Here is a 16,925-nt window from a genome sequence, read left to right on the forward strand (position 1 = left end):
AGGTGGGGGGTTTCTGCCAGCGGCAGTAATGACCACCACAGGGGCTGGGGGCACGGTGCTGGGAGACAGAATTTGGGGGGCAGAGAAGGGAGCAGTCAGGCAGGGAAGTGGAGCCCAGGGGGTGGCCGTGAGCACGGGACCTGCTGGGGTCAGGAGCTGGGCCCGTGTGTGGAGGGCCCACGCGGCCTGGAGCCTGTAGCCCAGGGACGGCATCCTCGCCAGGCCTCCTCTTCGGGGTCCACCCTCGCCCTGGGAGACCGTCTGCCCTCCCCCGTCTCACTGGGCCTTCCTGGTGGCAGTCCCCTCAGGCCAGGTGCCTCAGGTGGAATGTCAGATGTAAAAGGCCCACCCAATCGAGCACCCACCCAGGAGTGTATAAACCACGTGCACCAGGGCCAACACTCACCAAACTGATCCCCAAGGAAGCAGAGCCAACACAGCAACCAGAGGAGGACTTTACAACCTAGTGTTAACATCTCAGCCACGTGCATGGAGGAGGGGGTGTTGAAATAAACCACGAACAGGTACTTGTGAAATGACCGGGACTTGGGCCAAAGAACCTCTCAAAGACCTGGAAGTTTTTTAAAGGGACAATTCTTTAAAAATGAAAACTAGGAAGAATGGTCACAAAGAAGATGGGTCACAGACTGGAATAGCAGACAAAGAGCATTCTTAGCATCAGCAAACGGACCCATGAAGGGAAAGTACGCAGGAAAAGAAGTGGGACTCACCCCAGACCTGGGGTCATGACCTGCCCCCACAGAGACAAGCAAACTGATAGAGGTATCCCCGTCCTGCACGCACCGGGACGCCACCCTCCTTTCCTTAGCCATCGCCCCCCGGCCACCTGAGGCCACCTCACCCTGGGGCAGCCTCTCTAACCCAGCTGGTGGGTGTGCTCCCTGACACAGGCTGTTGTTTCACCAAGAGCAATCATGTCAGCTGCTAAGGTTTTTTTTTTTCCCCACTTTCTCTCTAAATAATCCCTGACCAGACACTGGGAGAATGAAGGCCAAGGCAGGGCAATCGCAGGGCATGGCAGGGCTGCCCCCGGGGCCAGCCCAGCGTCTGAGAGGGGCTCTGACAGGCACAGGCGGGGTGCTGAGAGGATGGCCGCCCACTGGCCAGGCCTGGACAAACCTCCCTTGTTCAAAAACGCATGAGCAAGCGGCGAGGCACAGACTCCACGACCTGAAGTGAATGTGACGGCTCGCCCACACTGCAGAAAACATCCAACTTTGGAAAAATGGTCATCCCAGGGGAGGGAAGTCAACAAAGGAAATTATCTGTATTGTGTTAGTAATAAAATTAAAGGACACATGACCATTCTGGAGCAACAGGCGGAAATTCGTCTAAGAACATCTATTATTTGTAACGAGGTTACAAAACCCCAAAGTGCATCTAAACCACCACCCTGCAAGCATCCGTTCCTCTCAGTGAGCAGAGTGACCTGGGCCTGCCTGGGCTCAGAACACTGGCTCTGTCCCCCCCACAGCTATGGGGTCCTGGGCTGCCGCCTCCTCCCAGTGAAGTCCAGGTTCCTCGTCGTAAGACGGGACAGTGACACCTACCGCTGAGGTGCGTGAGGACCACGCAGACTCCACGTCTCATCGCTGTGAAAGGAGCCTGACCCTCCGGCCCTCAGGATGGACCCCTCCTCACCTCTGTGAACTGACGGGGCCACAGGAGAGACACAGGGGCCTTTGTTCTGGCCCTCCTGGGACCGTTCCTCAGTTGGACCCTCCAGATGGGCAGGGGAGAGACTCAAGCTTCCAGAACCCCTCCCCCCCACCAGCTAACACCACCCCACGGGGAGCAGTCCACGTCCCCAGTGCTCACGACTGCTCCCCACAGCCTAGGGCCATGACCCCCGCCAACTGGCCCCCTGGGCCTGGGCCCAGGGTTGTTTCTCACAAGCCTCAGCCCAGCCTGGGCCCTTGCACCACGGGGTTTGCAGTTGCAGACGGGCCCGGAGGGCAGCCCGGACACCCGCCCAGCGGGGCACAGCCTCCGGTGATCCTGCTTAGGTGACTTGTGGCCCTGCTGCGGTAGACGTGGTGGAGGCTGGTCCTGTGGGCCCAGGCCTTTCTCAGGTGGGGGACCTCTCACCTGTCCCGTCCCCTCAGGAGGAGAGTCCCAGACGGAAAGCCCTGCCCAGAGGGACAGGCACCCCGCCGCTCGCAGGCCCAGGACACTGGGGCAGATTCTCTGGCTGCCTCTGGTGGGGACCTGCCTGAAACTGCCCTGCAATTCAGATGCACCAGGGAAATTGAGAACATGTCTAACCCAAGTCCGCCTCGAGGCGTTTTTCCCAAACACTGTCCTTCTGCTGCGCGTCCAGCAAAGCTTCCTCACCTGAGGGGCCCAAGGCCGGTCCTTCCAGCTCCATGGGGCCTCCCGCTATCTCATTTGTGCCTGTCAAACATCGCCATGACGTGGAGCTGGCATTCCCACCTCAGTGAGGACCCTGAGGTCAGACTAAGTAATGGCCCATCTCAGGGCCTGCGGTTGTGGAGACTAGGGTCAAGAATCAGCCACCCCCAAAATAGTGCCTCATCTCCACAGTCCAGGCTGCTTCCAACTCCTCCTTCTACCCACGGGCCAGAGGCTCCACTCTGCGCAAGGCAGTGGTGCAGGGGTGGGCCTAGGAGGAAGAAGAGAATACTAATTGCCCAGTGGGCCATCTCCGCACCCAGGGATGGGGAATGGGACCCTGAAGGGCTCACGGGGTAAGTGTGGCCCAGGAGGAGCTGTGCCAGGCAGGCCAACAGGAGAGCTGCCTTCAGCCATCTCAGTGCTGATCACAAACTTGTGCCTACAGTCGTGGGCTGCTCCCTGCCCCAAATCAACTGTCTCCTGGCCCCTTCTCTGGGCATGAGCCCAGCTCTGGACACTGATGTGCCCACAGGAAACCGCCTGCTCTCCAGAGCTTGCAAGCCGGGGTTAAGAGGCCCAGCAGAGGCTCTCCCACTCGGGAGTCCAGTTCTTGGGCTGGCCCCAGATCATCTGCTAACCACCCCTCTGTGGTGGTTAGCAGACCAGTTGCCCAACACCCCAGGGCAGCGAAATCCGTCCCCTACTCCTTTAGGACACCCACACGAGGCAGCTCCTGGGCCATTCCTGACTCCCTCCAGCAACGGTGCAGCGTCCAGCCTGCCATAAACTCCTGTTAGTCAGTGCTGCAGGGTAAATCGTCATGAAGTAAGCTTTGCAGGGGGGAGATGTCAGATGATGCTGAGGTTCCAGAAGCTCAGCAGAGATGAGGATCCCAGACCCCCAAACCAAGAGGCTGGGGCCCGGTGGGGTCAAGGTAGCCCAGGTCACAGCACCACTAGCAGCTGCTTCTCATGCAGGCGCCACAGGGGCCTCAGAAGGAGGAGCTGCAGCTGTCACAGCCTCACACTGGAGGCTCTGGAGCAAGGTCGGCGGGCGCTCTTGGGTCAGGCTCAGCGCCTCATCAGCAGGAGGGCCTGTGGGGATCTGATCTGACCACCCTGCGTATGTGGGGGCTGGGCAAAGACGGCCTGGGGACGCAAAATCTGAACTCCAGGTGGTGGCAGAGAGCTGCCCTCGAGGATTGTGCCCTCCCCACCTGCCCCCGCGCGGCCCTCTGTGAAGGGTCCAGCCGCAGCGAAGCAGGCCTCTAGAGGCAGCCTGAGAACAAGCGTCAGGGTGGCTGTCTGCCCTCCTTCCCGGGGAACGGCAGGTTCCTGAACAGATCCCGAAGTCGGCCTCGTCACCAACCCGCAACGCTGAGCGGCCATGAGCTGCAACCGCAAGCCCAGCGTGTCACTGTCCAGCACGCTAGGACCATCTAGATGGCCGGCCGTCTGGGGACCAGCACTGCGTTCCAGCCTCATCGCCTGCCGACTCACGGTCCAGGGCGTCTAACCGTAGCCGGCCTTCCAGGCCTGGGACGGCCGTCCCGGGGTTGCCACACTTCCCCGGACCCCAGCACACAGCCGCAGTAGCGGCGGACAGCGGACGGCCCACAGCCGGCCTTCCAGAGGGCGTCCCGTTGGCTCCCAGACACCCCTGCGGCGGGGCCGGGAGAAGTGCATTGTGGGAGGCAGCGCGGCATGCTGGGACCTGTAGTCCGCGGCTCGACGTAGTCCAAGGCGGCCTCTCCGGTCCCTTCAGCCTCAGGAGGCCGTCCCCACACCCCGGCCCGAACCACACCGGTCCGAGGAGGCGCCGGCGACAGCCTTCCAGGCGTGAGTCTCGGCTGAGACACCACCAAGCGCCCCCCCACCCCCCAGCCCTGGAAGGAGAGGCACAACCGACAAGGCCTCACGGCTCGGTGACGCGACTTCCGGCGCCCGGAGGGAGGGGCCACCATGCCACGTGACCAGGAGCACCGCGCCTGGTTGGTTGCTGGGACGACGGTTACCGGGGCGACGGGGCGGGCGCGCACCCGGGCCTTCGGGCGCTGTGGGTGGCGCGGGGCTGGGGGGCCGGGGGGCCGGGGGGCCGGGGGGCCGGAGGGCCGAGCTGGGCCGGGCTAGGGGGCGCGGGCAAGTGGGACAGCGCGCGGCCGGTTCGCCCTTCCCTCCGGGGCCGCGCGCCCGCTCTGCTGCGCTCGGCACCGGGTCGCGGGCTGCAGATGGGCGCCCGGGGTGCCCAAGATGCGGGCGCCGGCCAAGGAGCTCTTCCGCGACGCCGCCTTCCCGGCCTCGGACTCCTCGCTCTTCTCCAGCTTCTCCACGCCGCTGGCCCAGTTCCGGGAGGAGATCACCTGGAGGCGGCCCCAGGTGGGGCGGGCGGGGGAGGAGGGGGAGCGCGCGGGGCTGTCGGGGGTCTCGCGCCGCGTCTCCAGGCCGGCTTCCGGCTGTCCCCAGGAGAAGGCTCCCCGGCCCACCCCCACAGCCCGCTCCGAGTGTGCCGGACCCGAGTTCACAGCCCCCACCTGCGAGCGCTTCCTTCTGTAGGGGATTCACGGCCCCGCGAGCGTGGCGCTTCAGCACACGGCAAACTCAGCCCAACTTGGGTCTGCTGTGAAGGGCTTCTAGTCTGCAAGGCTCTTCTGACCACAAGCGGTCTTGCTCTGTTTTTCCTGCTCCCCTGGAAGGGCCCGGCTGAGCCTGCAAAGCCACGGCCGTTTTGTTCTGCACGCTGGTGTGGTGAACGTCATGCCCTTTCAGGTGTAAACATCTCAAGGTGGCAGTTTAGAGGCACGCTCTCGCCCAGTGCTGTGATGATAGCTTTAGAAACGGCGTATCCGCTGAATAAGGCTGTCCCTGGAGCAACCTCATTCTCCCCGAGCGCATGCAGCCGTCTTGGAGACCTCGGCATGCACCCGCCCTGGAAGAGAGCCAGAACTAGCTTTCCTTGGACAGCACCGAGGGCCTGTTTGTCATGGAGGTGCCAAGGGGCAAAGAGCCTGATTGGCTGGGCCAGTGGACTCTAGGTGCAATGGGAGGCCATTAGGGTATTTTTAGTAGAGGAGTGATTTGGTTGGATTTATGTTTTAAGAAGCTCACTCTTCAGCAAGGTGTGCAATGGGCAAGAGTGCAGGGGGCCACTGCAGTGGTCCTGGAGAAAGAGGCAGGGGCTCGCATTAGTGTGACAGCCCTCAGGCTGGGGCTGTGGCGTGGGTGATTAAGGGAGATGTCCAAGGCAGGATTCATAGGTCTTAGTGACCACCTGGAAGTAGAGGGTGAGGATGAAGGGGGGGGATCAAGAACTTCTAGATTTCTAGCCTGAGCACCTGGGGGGATAGGGGTCCTGGTTGATGTGCTGCAGAAACAGGAGGTGGGCTGGAAGTGTAGGCTTGGGTTTTGCTCTCATAGGTTCAAGCAGAACTGACGGTAGGCAAGTGGGTGTGAGAGCCAGGAGCTCAGGAGGAGCGGGGCTAGACGATGCTCCTGGGAACAGGGACCGAACAGATGGCTTACTGTCTGGAGTCTGGGAGGACATCTCGGAGAAAGTAGGGGCAGAGAAGAAGAGACAGCTTGGAACCGAGCCTTAAGGAACCGCAGGTGCCTTGACAAGCAGACTTGAGAAGCAGCAGGCAGTGAGGGGAGAGGACAGCCGGAGCACGTGGAGCCGTGGATGCCAGGAGGGGGGCTGTTGGGCACAGGGGAGCTGCCGTTCTGATGCCGCTGTGTCAGGAAAGAGGCGCGCAGAGGATGCCCGTGGGAGGTGACGACACGGAGGTGACACTGATGCAAAGCGGCTTTGGGGCTGCAGACCTGCTAGGAAGCACGGGGGTGATGCAAGAAACAGGAGGGAGGAAGTGGGGGAGCAGCTCTCGGAGGAGATGGTCGGTGAAGCGCCCGGAGGGGAAGCAGTGCCCAGGGACAGTATCTCAGAGGCGGCGGGCCTCCTCTCCCAGGCCTGTGCTGGTGGGATCCTGCCTGCAGGGCTGGGGGAGGGGGGCCGTGGATGCACTCAGGCACTGAGAGCAGCAGGGGTCGGGTCAGGGGGCTTCTGGTGGAGCCCCGGGCAAGGCCGCTGCTCAGAGGGACCTGGGTGTTTTGAGGAGAGCAGGAGGAAGGTCGACTCATCTGGGGTGTGGAGAACTGAGCCTTGTAGAGAAGCAGTATGGAAGACCCCCTTGATACCTGCCTTTGTGAATTTAAAGGGAAACCGTTTTCTAGACCAACATTTCATTGTTGCACAGAGGTGGTGGGATTCGTCCAGAGTTGGGGGAGCGGTGCAGTTTGCCAATCAAGGAAGGTGGGTGGAGATAGGGAGCCCAGAAGCCAAGCTGGACGGGCTGATGTGCAACCTGGAGGGGCTGACGGGTACCGGCCGCAAGAGGTCAGCCTCTTGGCCCTCTTGGGCAGCGTGGGTGACCGGAAGAGCCCCTCCCCTAACCCTGTCACACGGGGCCTCTGCTTGTGGTTTCATGGCCAGCCCGAGCACAGTGTCACTCCGGACGATTTTCTTTATTTCAGGAAATCTGCGCCACGCCCCGGCTGTTTGCAGGTAGCCCGCAGGAAGGGCAGGTGAAGCAAGGGCTGCTGGGAGACTGTTGGTTCCTGTGTGCGTGTGCCGCCCTGCAGAAGAGCCGCCACCTCCTGGACCAGGTGTCTGCCTGCCGCCCGCGGCCGCCTCCCCTCCTCTCTCTTCCTGTCTGACTGCGTAGGAAGGAAGCGGGGTTGGGCGGGGGGCCTCCGCCATCGGGCCCAGCGGCCCCCTCTCCGTCAGGGACGGGCAGGGTGCTTTCCGCTGCACCTGCTCCACCACCTCCCAAGCCCTGGGTCAGCCGTGTATTTGTGACATGTATACGTACACACACACATATATGTTTTAACTTGACAGCGCTGGGTTTAGTTGCAGCAAGTGGGATCTAGTTCCTTGACCAGGCTAGATCAAACCCAAGCCCCCTGCGTTGGGAGCGCAAAGTCTTAGCCCCCGACCACCAGGGAAGTCCCAGGCAGGCTTTTGGGAGAAAAAGACAAACATGCCGGCCCAAAGAAGGAGAGGGTCGGTTGAGGGATCCTGTGCGGGTTTGGAGTAAGTTTTCTGGCTAGTGGGGGTGGTGGTTCTCTTTTCTTATAGGTTTTGAATATAAATTGGAGAAAGAAATACCAGTCCACTCCAGTATTCTTGCCTAGAGAATCCCATGGACAGAGGAGCCTGGCAGGCTACAGGCCATGGGGTTGCAAGAATGAGACACGATTAAGCGCCTAAACCACCAGCGTAAATTGGCAAAGGTGGTTAGAACTGTTTCAGATGCAGGCGGACCCCGCAGGTATAGGAGGCCCTTGAGACTCCCCCAGGAGCACTCGCGGCCTGGCTGAGTGTGACTGGTGAAAGCAGCAGTGTTGACCGCTTTCCAAGCGGCTCCCATGTCCCCAGTGCTGGGCCAAGCCCACCACAGTTGCCGGCTTTCATTCTCACAGGCCTTGGTGGCCTGGACCCCCTCTTACAAACGAGGCGCTGAAACTGTGGTCATGTCCCAGCTGACAAGGGCAGAGCCGGGACCCAACGGGGCCGTGTGGGTGCAGACCCCGTCCTGTCTCAGCCCTGGGCCGGAATCGCGGCCCCAACCGTGAACATGAGCTGGGTGTTGGCGGAGCTGAGTGCCCGGGCTCCAGCCTGGGTAGGTGCCTCCTCTGCCATGCAGGACTCTGAAGTCATGCTTGTCGTGGATTCAGGGCCCGCGCTCCCTGGGGACGAGCTCATGATGGCTGGCTAGAGCCTCGGAGGCGACGGTCGCTCAGAGTGGCCCTGGCACCTTTCACTGGAAGGTCTGTGACCTTCTGTCCCCCAAGTGGCGTTCACGCAAGCCGGACAGCCAGGCGCGTGCCGGGGGTGCAGCATCCGGCGCAGTCACGCTCTGGCCAGGGCGCGGGACATGCCGCCTGGGCCTTCTCTCACCGTCTCCTTTTGCCTCCCCTCCCACGCACGCTAGGTCTTCCCTCCAGGACAGCCGAACTGGCTCGACCAGACGTACCGGGGCTCCTTCACCTGTCGAGTCTGGCAGTTTGGACGCTGGGTGGAGGTGACCATAGATGACCGTCTGCCTTGTCTTGCAGGGAGACTCTGCTTCTCCCGGTGCCAGAGAGAGGATGTGTTCTGGCTCCCCTTACTGGAGAAGGTCTATGCCAAGTACGCCGGCTGGCGTGGAGGGGCTGGGTGGGCGGGCGGGGGTCCTGGGCCGCAGCGCCCTTGTGGGCCCTGAGGGCCTCCAGGGTGGGCTGACCTGTCCAGAGACCGAAGTGCTGAGGCTTGGCCCATAGGCTGCTGTCGCCTCGGTCCGCACCCCCTTCCCTGCCCTCACGTCACGGTCAGGCACAGGGGCATTGCCTCTAGAGAGAGGGTGCATGTCGTCCTCTCTCTTTCCTCAAACCCAAGCAAGAGAAGCCTCTCCGTCCACCTGGTTCTCACCCTGGGGACAGGCGGCCTCTCTGCAGGTGGCTGGGAAGGAGTGAGGTGTCCAAGGTGTCAGACTTGTCTGTTGTGGTCCTGAGACCATGGATGCACTCCCTGGACGCTGGTGGTCGTGCTGAAGGAGGCTGGGTCGGGAGGTGAACCTCCATGGCAGGAGTGAGCCCCTCCATCAACCTCACGTCGGGCCGAGGGCCTTGATCGTGAGAGGCGGAGGGGTGGGTGCTCACGGCCACTGTGCCCACTCCTGCTGGTGCCCGTTGTGGGCCTTCTGCCTGGAGGCGAGCTTGTGCCTGGACGTGGTGGGGACAGGGCGGGGTGGAAAGAGAGGTGATCGAGGTGGGTCAGAGGCAGACCATGGGGGGACAGGAGGGCTGAGGGCCCAGTGCCGGGCCTCACGCCACCTGGCTGTCTCCCTAGGGTCCACGGCTCCTATGAACAGCTGTGGGCGGGGCAGGTGGCAGACGCCCTGGTGGACCTCACTGGCGGCCTGGCCGAAAGGTGGAACCTGAAGGACGTGGCCGGAACCAGTGGCCAGCAGGACAGGCCCCGTGGCACGGAACGCAGGACTTGCCGGCATCTGCTCAGCTTGAAGGACCGCTGTCTGCTGAGCTGCTCGGTGCTCGGCCCCAGGACAGGTAGGGGGAGCGGGCGGCGGCCTCGCGGGCGGCATGCCTGAGCCCTCGCTGCCTCCTGCCCGAGCTTTGTACTCAGATCCTGTTGGGACTGAGTCGAGAGAGGACCTTTGTCCTCAGAGCTGGTGTCCCGGGTGTGACCTTCCCTTCTGACCGGGCTTCTCCGGAGGGCAGTGTCCCACCTTCCCTTGACCAGGACTGGCCTCCAGGGCGAGAGGGGTGTCTGCACTGGGGTCCCCGAACGCAGAGTGGTGGCATCATCTCTGGCCCGGCTAGTGACCAGGCAAAACCAGCGCTTAGGTTAGTGATATGCGTGCTCACGAAGCAAGTCTGTTGAAAGACAAAGTCACCCAAACGTGACTACTCTGACTTGTTACTGCCCTTTCTCAGTTTTCTTCGTGAGACGCGTGTGTTCTGTGTTAGGTGTCACTTTCTGTGTGCTGCGTGAACTTTGTCAGGGTCCTGCTTTATCCCCATATCTGCCACGTTTTTCTGAATCCATCCCTTAGTGTCTGATATTTAAGGGCTTTCCAGTTTCATGCTGTTATAGATGACATCACGGTGAGCATCTTTGTGCACAATTGCTTTCATATTTAAGATTATTTTTGTAATGGGACTTTTGTCCAAAGTGTCATCTGGGCGAGGACCGAGGCCCAAAGAAGGCAATGGTTTGCAGGCCTGGTGGCAGCTGAGCCCAAATCCAAGGCCACGCGCTCCCAGTGGCCCCACGCTGGACCAGGTCACATCCCAGTTGACTGGCCCACTGTGGTCAGGATTCAGTGCCCTGGCAGTGCAGCTGGCGGGCTGTGTGACCCAGGCAAGGAGGCGGGCCTGTGTCCGCTCGGCGTGTGGACTTTACGGCTGTTCCTCCCCCAGGGACCCGGGAGCTGGGCGAGTTTCACGCTTTTATCGTGTCGGATCTGCGAGAGCTCCAGGATCGGGCCGGCCGGAGCGTCCTGCTGCTGCGCATTCAGAACCCCTGGGGCCGGCGGTGCTGGCAGGGGCCCTGGAGGGAGGGGTGAGTGCGGGCGGGCGCTCTGGGTCTCCGTCTGTGGGTGGTGGGCGGCGATAAGGGGGCCGCCGTGGCCAAGAGCCCTCTTGACCGTGCGTGTGCCTGCTGCCTGTGGCTTGGACCGTGGTCAGGACAGTGTTTGGTCTCTGGCAAGGCCCACTTGGCACCTGCTCTGTGCAGGGCCCCAGACGGCCTTGGGAGGCTGGCTTCGTGCTGGGCCCCGCGACCCCAGCGACGCTGAGAGGCAGGGCCTGTCCTGAGGGCACCCACGGACGGAGGATGCCCCCTGGGCTGCAGGTGGGTGCTTGCTCCCAGGCCTCCGCTCCGCTGAAGGGGGTTCCTTGCAGGGGTGAAGGGTGGAGCCAGGTGGAGCCGGCGGTCCAGGTGGAGCTGCTGTCTCAGCTGCAGGATGGGGAGTTCTGGGTGGAGGAGGACGAGTTTCTGCGGGAGTTTGACGAGGTCACCATTGGCTTCCCCAGCACGGAGGCTGGCCACCTGCAGAGCCTGCACTCAGGTGAGGGAGGCCCGGAGAGACCGCCCGCCCTCTGAAGTGGGGTGGGCCACCCGGCGCCCCTCTCGCCACCCGGCTTCTCTTGAGGGCGGAGCGCTGGTCCCATCCCTGCTGCCCAGGGGGACAGGTGGCCGGGTGGGATGTCCTCATGGTGCGGGGCTCCTGACGCCAAGTTGGGGCTGGGGGCGTGAGGGGAACCCCGTCCCCGCGGCTGAGCGGTGCATTCCTGCCCAGGAAAGGTGCTATGCCACACTCAGGAGCTGCCCGGGGCCTGGGTCAAGGGCCAGTCGGCGGGAGGCTGTCGGAACAACAGCGGCTTCCCCAGCAACCCCAAGTTCTGGCTGCGGGTCTGCGAGCCCAGCGAGGTGTACGTGGGTGTCCTGCAGAGGCCCCGGGTGCGTGCAGCCGGCCGCCCTGGCAGAGACTACCAGGCCGTGGGCCTGCACCTCTGGAAGGTAGCCCTCCTGGGCCTGGTGCCCCACCCCATGGGACGTGGAGGCCTGAGCCCCCGGAGCCCCCCGCCTGCCCTTTCCACCCCCACCCCATCAGATCTGAGTCCACAGGACTTGCCTCCCTCCCCCCAGCCTGGGTGTGTCTCCTGGCCAAAGGCAAACAGCGCGGAAACAGCCTGGCGGGGCTGCGAGGGCTCCAGGGGGTGGTCCTGGCCAGTGTCCGCTCCCTCAGCCCCTTCCCTCCAATGCGGATGGGAGGTCCCGGTGTCTTGGGTCACAGAGTCGCTGGCAAGCCTGGCAGGCCCAGGTGGCGTCAGCCACGTGTCTTTACCGGCATGTGTGTCTCACGTGGGACGCAGCCGCTGACTCCGGGGCTGAGGGCAAGGCGCAGGTTCTCAGGGAGGGCCCTGAAGGCCTGGGTGCTCAAAGGGGAGGCCTCTGCTGGGGGCGGAGCAGGGGCCTCCCTGGCTCTGACAGGCGCTCTGGGGCCTCCCCTGCAGGTGGAGAAGCGGCGGGTCAACCTGCCCAGGGCCCTGTCTGCGCCGCCGGTGGCGGGCACCGCATGCCATGCCTATGACCGCGAGGTGCACCTGCGCTGTGAGCTCGGCCCGGGCTTCTACCTGGCCGTGCCCAGCACCTTCCTGAAGGACGTGCCGGGGCAGTTCCTGCTCCGGGTCTTCTCCACCGGGAGAGTCGCGCTCAGGTGAGGGCGGGGCAGGGGGCGTGGCCGGGCGGCTCCCACGGGCTCCGGGCTCGCTCACCAGCGCCTCCTGCCTGTCTCCGCAGCGCCGTCCAGCCGGCCGCCCCGGGCCCCGCCCCCCGGGAGGTCCCGCCGGCGGGCGAGTGGGAGACCGTGCGGCTGCGGGGCTCCTGGAGAGTCGGCCGGACCGCGGGGGGCAGCCGCAACTTCGCCTCCTACCCCAGCAACCCCCGCTTCCCCCTGTCGGTGCCGGAGGGCGCGGGCCCGCGCTGCGTGCGCATTTCCCTCCGCCAGCACTGCGGCGACCGCCAGTGCCTCCCCATCGGCTTCCACGTCTTCCAGGCAGGCACCGGGCGGGTGGGGTCTGCCTGCGTCATCCAGCCCCTGCGAGACTCCTGTCCCGCTCTCCTAGAGTCTGTAGCCCACGGGGGTCGCGGGGTCACCGGTCAGCTCAGGCAGCCCTGGCCGCTCACCTGGGCCCAGAGCAGCTGGACACCTGGGTCCTGTGCGAGGTGTGAAAGTGGCTCAGTTGTGACCAACTCTTTGCGACCTGGATTCTCACGGCCAGAATACTGGAGTGGGTACCTTTCCCTTCTCCAGGGGATCTTCCCAAGCCAGGGATGGAACCTAGGTCTCCCGCATCGCAGGTGGATTCTTTACCAGCTGAGCCCCCAGGGACTCCCCCTGGAGTCCTGAGCTGCCCTCAGAAAGGCGCCTCCAGCCAGGAGCCCCCACAGGGCGCGGTGGGCACAGGGTCGAGCAGCCGCCTCCCTGAAGCCACGGGAATCCCTGGCCCCTCTCCAGTGCCTGGACCAGTGGGGGCTTGGGCTTGTCGGGACAGGGAGGGGGGCGGCCCACACCGCCTCAGCTGGACAGACGGATGCGCCACCCACCCAGTGAGGGCTTCCAGATCAGAAAGGGGACGTAGAGTGGGGCCCCGAGGCGCTCAGGGCCCAGTAGCTCAAGGCAGGCCAAGTCCCAGACAGGAGAGAAGGGACGCTCTCGGGAGAGAGTGCCATTTCCCCAACCCCACGCGGCCAGGAGCCGGGGCCCCACAGAGGAGAGACTGCTCCTGGGTCCTGGGGGCCACCGAGGATCTGGTGGCAGGCGGCCGCGAGAAGGCCAGGAAGTCACAGTGCCACCCAGAGTGCGTTCCCAGCTTCAGTCCGCCCTTCTGAAATGCAGGCAGGACGTGCTTTGCAGACCTGCGGTTGGAGTGTGGGGGGAAGTGCAGTGCCAGAGGTCGCAAACTCCCCACCCCTTATGGGGGCCCCGCTTGAGGATGGGGCTGGGCAGGGCCTGGTGTCCCGAGGAGGGTGTGGTCCAGAAGGTGGGCCAGAGCCGTGCCGTCGTGGGGCCTGGGTGGGGGCGGCTCTTCCCTGTGCCCTTGGGGTCCCGACAGTCGTGGGCACCATGCTGTGGCCATGCTCCCCAGGGCAGGTCCCCAGGGGCTGCGGGAGAGGGGCCAGTGCACGAACAGTGAGGTGCCCGCCTGGGGGGGCCGGCACGGCGGCGCTTCTGCAGGTCCCCGGGCACGGGGCCACGTGGGTGGTGGGGTCCAGTGAGGCGCCTGGCATGTGACGACGGCCAGGCAGACTGCCAGCTGCCCCCAGCCAGGGCGGCCTCGCTGGGAAGGAAGCCAGGTCGAGGTTGCAGGAAGGGACTGGCCCTTGCAGTCCTGGCGGCCGCAGCCGGTTTGGTCGCCCACAGGCGGGTCCCCCGTCTGAGCCCCGGCCTCCCCCAGGTTCCAGCGGACAGCAGGGGCCAGGACGCGCCCTCCCTGCTGCTGCAGGAGCCTCTGCTGAGCTGCGTGCCGCACTGCTACGCCCAGGAGGTGAGCCGGCTCTGCCACCTGCCCGCCGGTGCCTACCACATCGTGCCCTCCACCTACCTGCCGGACACAGAGGGCGCCTTCACAGTGACCGTGGAGACCAGAATCGACAGGTGGGCACCGGGGCTCTGCGCGTGCCCTGTGCCTGTGCGTGTCCCCCTGGTTCCCCCCCAGTCACCCACACATCCCGACTCACACCTGTCCCGCAGAGCACGAGGCCTGTGAGGAGAGCTGACGGCCCTGAAGCTCACTGCCCCCCGCGCCCCACCCGCCCCGGTGTGCAGGAGGCCCAGGGTGAGGGGCCTGGAGCTCACTGCCCCCGCCCCCGGGATGCGGGAGGCCCAGGGTGAGGGGCCTGGAGCTCACTGCCCCCCACCCCTGGGATGCAGGGAGGCCCGGGGTGACAAGCCTGGAGCTCACTGCCCCCGCCCCCGGGGTGCGGGGAGGCCCAGGGTGACGGGCCTGGAGCTCACTGCCCCCGCCCCCGGGGCGCGGGGAGGCCCAGGTGACGGGCCTGGAGCTCACTGCCCCCGCCCCTGGGATGCGGGGAGGCCTGGGGTGACAAGCCTGGAGCTCACTGCCCCCCGCCCCCGGGGTGCGGGAGGCCCAGATGACAGTGGCGTTCTCTCCCGCAGGCGCTCCATTCACAGCCAGGAGATGCTGGGGCAGCAACTCCAGGAGGTGCGTGTGGGGCCCACAGGGGAGGGCCCTCCCAGTGCCCTGGGTCTTAGCTGCTTCCCAGCCCTTCCCTGCAGCCACCCCGCAGGCCCCAGGCAGAGATTCTCAGGGTGGAGACAGCCCCGGGACAGGCGAGGAGGGTGGTCTTCACCTGCCAGCCGGGACAGCGCCTCCCAGCCCTCGCCCCTCCTCCTGCAGGCCTCCTTCATGGCAGTGATGAAAGCCTGAGCGGCTGACCCTGTGTGCGGGCTCTGGTGACCCACGGCGGCCGGCCTGTGTGCATCCTAGAAGCAGCAGTCCTGGGGTCCAGTGGGAGTCGCGGGAAGAGCCCAGACGGGCACCGGGGTCCTCGTGACTGAGCCTCTGGAATCTCCACGCGGTCTCTCCGCTGTCCTGGAGACAGGCCGTACAGCAGAGGAGCGCGTCGAGACAGATCCTGTTTGAACTATTTGTTAGAAACGTTTTTAGGATCACGTTTATAAATAAACACGAGTATCAAGCAGCGTCCAGCTGGTTCAGGTGGTCGGCAGGAGCAGGTGGGGGCTCCCACCGGCCGCTGACATGCGGGGGGTGACTGGGGCCCAGCGGGGCGGGGCTGGTGAGGGGAGGAGGTGAGAAGACGGGCGCATGACAGGTCTTGGGTGGGAGCGGTGGGGGGTGCCCATCCACACGAGGTCCCCCCACCACCTCCAGTCTTCTGGTCTCCCAGCCGGTGGCACTCAGGTGTGGACGCGCCCCCAGGTGCCCAGTGGCCATGTTGGAGGTACAGGGTTCAGTCCTCTGCTCGTGACTCGGTGGGGGTGTCCCTGCAGGCCTCGACCCCAGGCCTCTAAACCCCTAACCACTTGGGAGTGCGGGGCCCTGGCCTTGGCCTGGCGTGTCTCCTGTCCCCACGCGTCACCTGACTCTGCACCGTGTTGTCAGCGTGATCAGGGTGCCTGGCCAGTTGGGCTCCTTGTCCGGAGTTACAACGTCATTTCCTGGGAGGGGCTGCAGGGCCTCTGGTCCTGGCGGGAGGTCTTCCTGCCCATTCCTGACTTGCCTGCAGCTCCTTGGGAGCAGGCGGTGTTCCTGGAAACCCTGGCTGTGAGTCAGGGGGAGATAGGGTGGGACCACTGCCCCTGAGGGGACCACCCCACACCTTGAGCGCCTCGAGGGGGTCCCCGTTCCCACCCTCCCCGAGGTACCGTCTGTGATTTGTTGTCTGGGGTGCAGGGCAGAGGCATCAGTCTCTCCCCTGGCCTTCCCGCCTGGGCTCCAACCCCAGAGAGGGAGTTGGACTTCTGCACGCGGCCGTCCCAGTTTCGTGCTTGGAGAACAGGAAGTGATCCCATCGCCCCCGTGAGCGGTCCTGGCAAGGGTGCACGGTCAGCAGCTCGCTGTGTCCCGCCGCGGTGCGGCGGCAGTGTCAGCTGTGGGCCTGAGTGCCTGGGGCCTGGTCCTCCCCGCCCCTCCCTGAGCACGGCCACAGAGCGAGGGCCCGCCGGCCTGGTGGTGGCAGCACGTGGGGAGTCTGTCCTGCACACTCACGGGGGAGGTGGCCTTCCTCTGGGGCCCGACCACCTCTGTAGTCAGCGGGCCCAGGCCTGCTCCCGCCCTGCTCTGGGACTGCTCCCTTCGCGGCCAGCGGCAGCCTCACCCCTGGCCCATCCCCTGGAGCTGCTCCTGTTCCTGCATCTCAAACCCACTGCCCCCTCGGCCCCTCCCCAATCCACCCGGTCAAACAGCGCCCGGACAGGACAAGACCACGTCTGTGCCAGGGCCGCCGTCTTGGTGCCCCCAGGGCCGGTGGGTGACCCGGCTCCGAACCCCATGGTATCACCTCTTCTCAGACTGTAGAGGCTGACACAAACAAGTCTGGGGTGCAGGATGTTTACAAGGGAAGGAGATCTGAGGTTTGCACCTGGGGGCCCGCGTGGGGCTTAAACGCAGGTCTTCTGGGAAGATGTTGACCTCAGGCATCCTCAGGAGAAAGAGCAGGGCTTCATGTGGGCACATGGAAGCCCGCCTGCAAGCCTGGACGGGGTCTCCGCCAAGAACCAACCTGGCCTGGCCCCCGACCACAGACGTCCAGCTCCCAGAGTTGGAGACATCAGCATCTGTGGTTAAGCCCCAAGCCTACGGGGTTTTCTTTTGGTTCCTAGGCCTCGGGCCGAGGGCTTCCCTGGGGTGGAACTTCTCTCTGAGCCTCCACGGGGTGTGCTGTTTGCAGCTGCTGCTGCCGCCTCAAAGAACTCATCCTGAGATCAGCTGGGGTGGGGGCCGGGG

The 16,925-nt window shown here is 64.5% G+C and overlaps 1 protein-coding gene across 3 annotated transcripts; it reads left to right on the forward strand.

Moving 5' to 3' along the window:
• The first annotated feature begins 4,404 nt into the window (after window positions 1–4,404).
• On the forward strand, window positions 4,405–15,162 carry CAPN10 (calpain 10). 3 transcript variants are annotated; one of them, XM_043876462.1, is made up of 12 exons: window positions 4,405–4,751; window positions 6,900–7,031; window positions 8,363–8,559; window positions 9,259–9,476; window positions 10,350–10,491; window positions 10,833–10,999; window positions 11,231–11,451; window positions 11,949–12,151; window positions 12,235–12,490; window positions 13,893–14,092; window positions 14,615–14,660; window positions 14,856–15,162. In XM_043876462.1, the coding sequence occupies exons 1-12, from the start codon at window positions 4,626–4,628 to the stop codon at window positions 14,883–14,885; spliced, it is 1,938 nt and encodes a 645-aa protein (XP_043732397.1). In that variant the 5' UTR covers window positions 4,405–4,625; the 3' UTR covers window positions 14,886–15,162. The 3 variants fall into 3 exon arrangements, with proteins under 3 accessions (XP_043732397.1, XP_043732399.1, XP_043732396.1); XM_043876461.1 differs by lacking the exon at window positions 4,405–4,751 and adding an exon at window positions 4,777–6,762; XM_043876464.1 differs by lacking the exons at window positions 4,405–4,751; window positions 12,235–12,490; window positions 14,615–14,660; window positions 14,856–15,162 and adding an exon at window positions 4,774–6,762 and having other exon boundaries at window positions 13,893–14,086.
• The last annotated feature ends 1,763 nt before the right edge of the window (window positions 15,163–16,925 follow it).

The sequence above is a fragment of the Cervus elaphus genome, chromosome 20, assembly GCF_910594005.1.
Source record: "Cervus elaphus chromosome 20, mCerEla1.1, whole genome shotgun sequence".
NCBI classification, from domain to species: domain Eukaryota; kingdom Metazoa; phylum Chordata; class Mammalia; order Artiodactyla; family Cervidae; genus Cervus; species Cervus elaphus.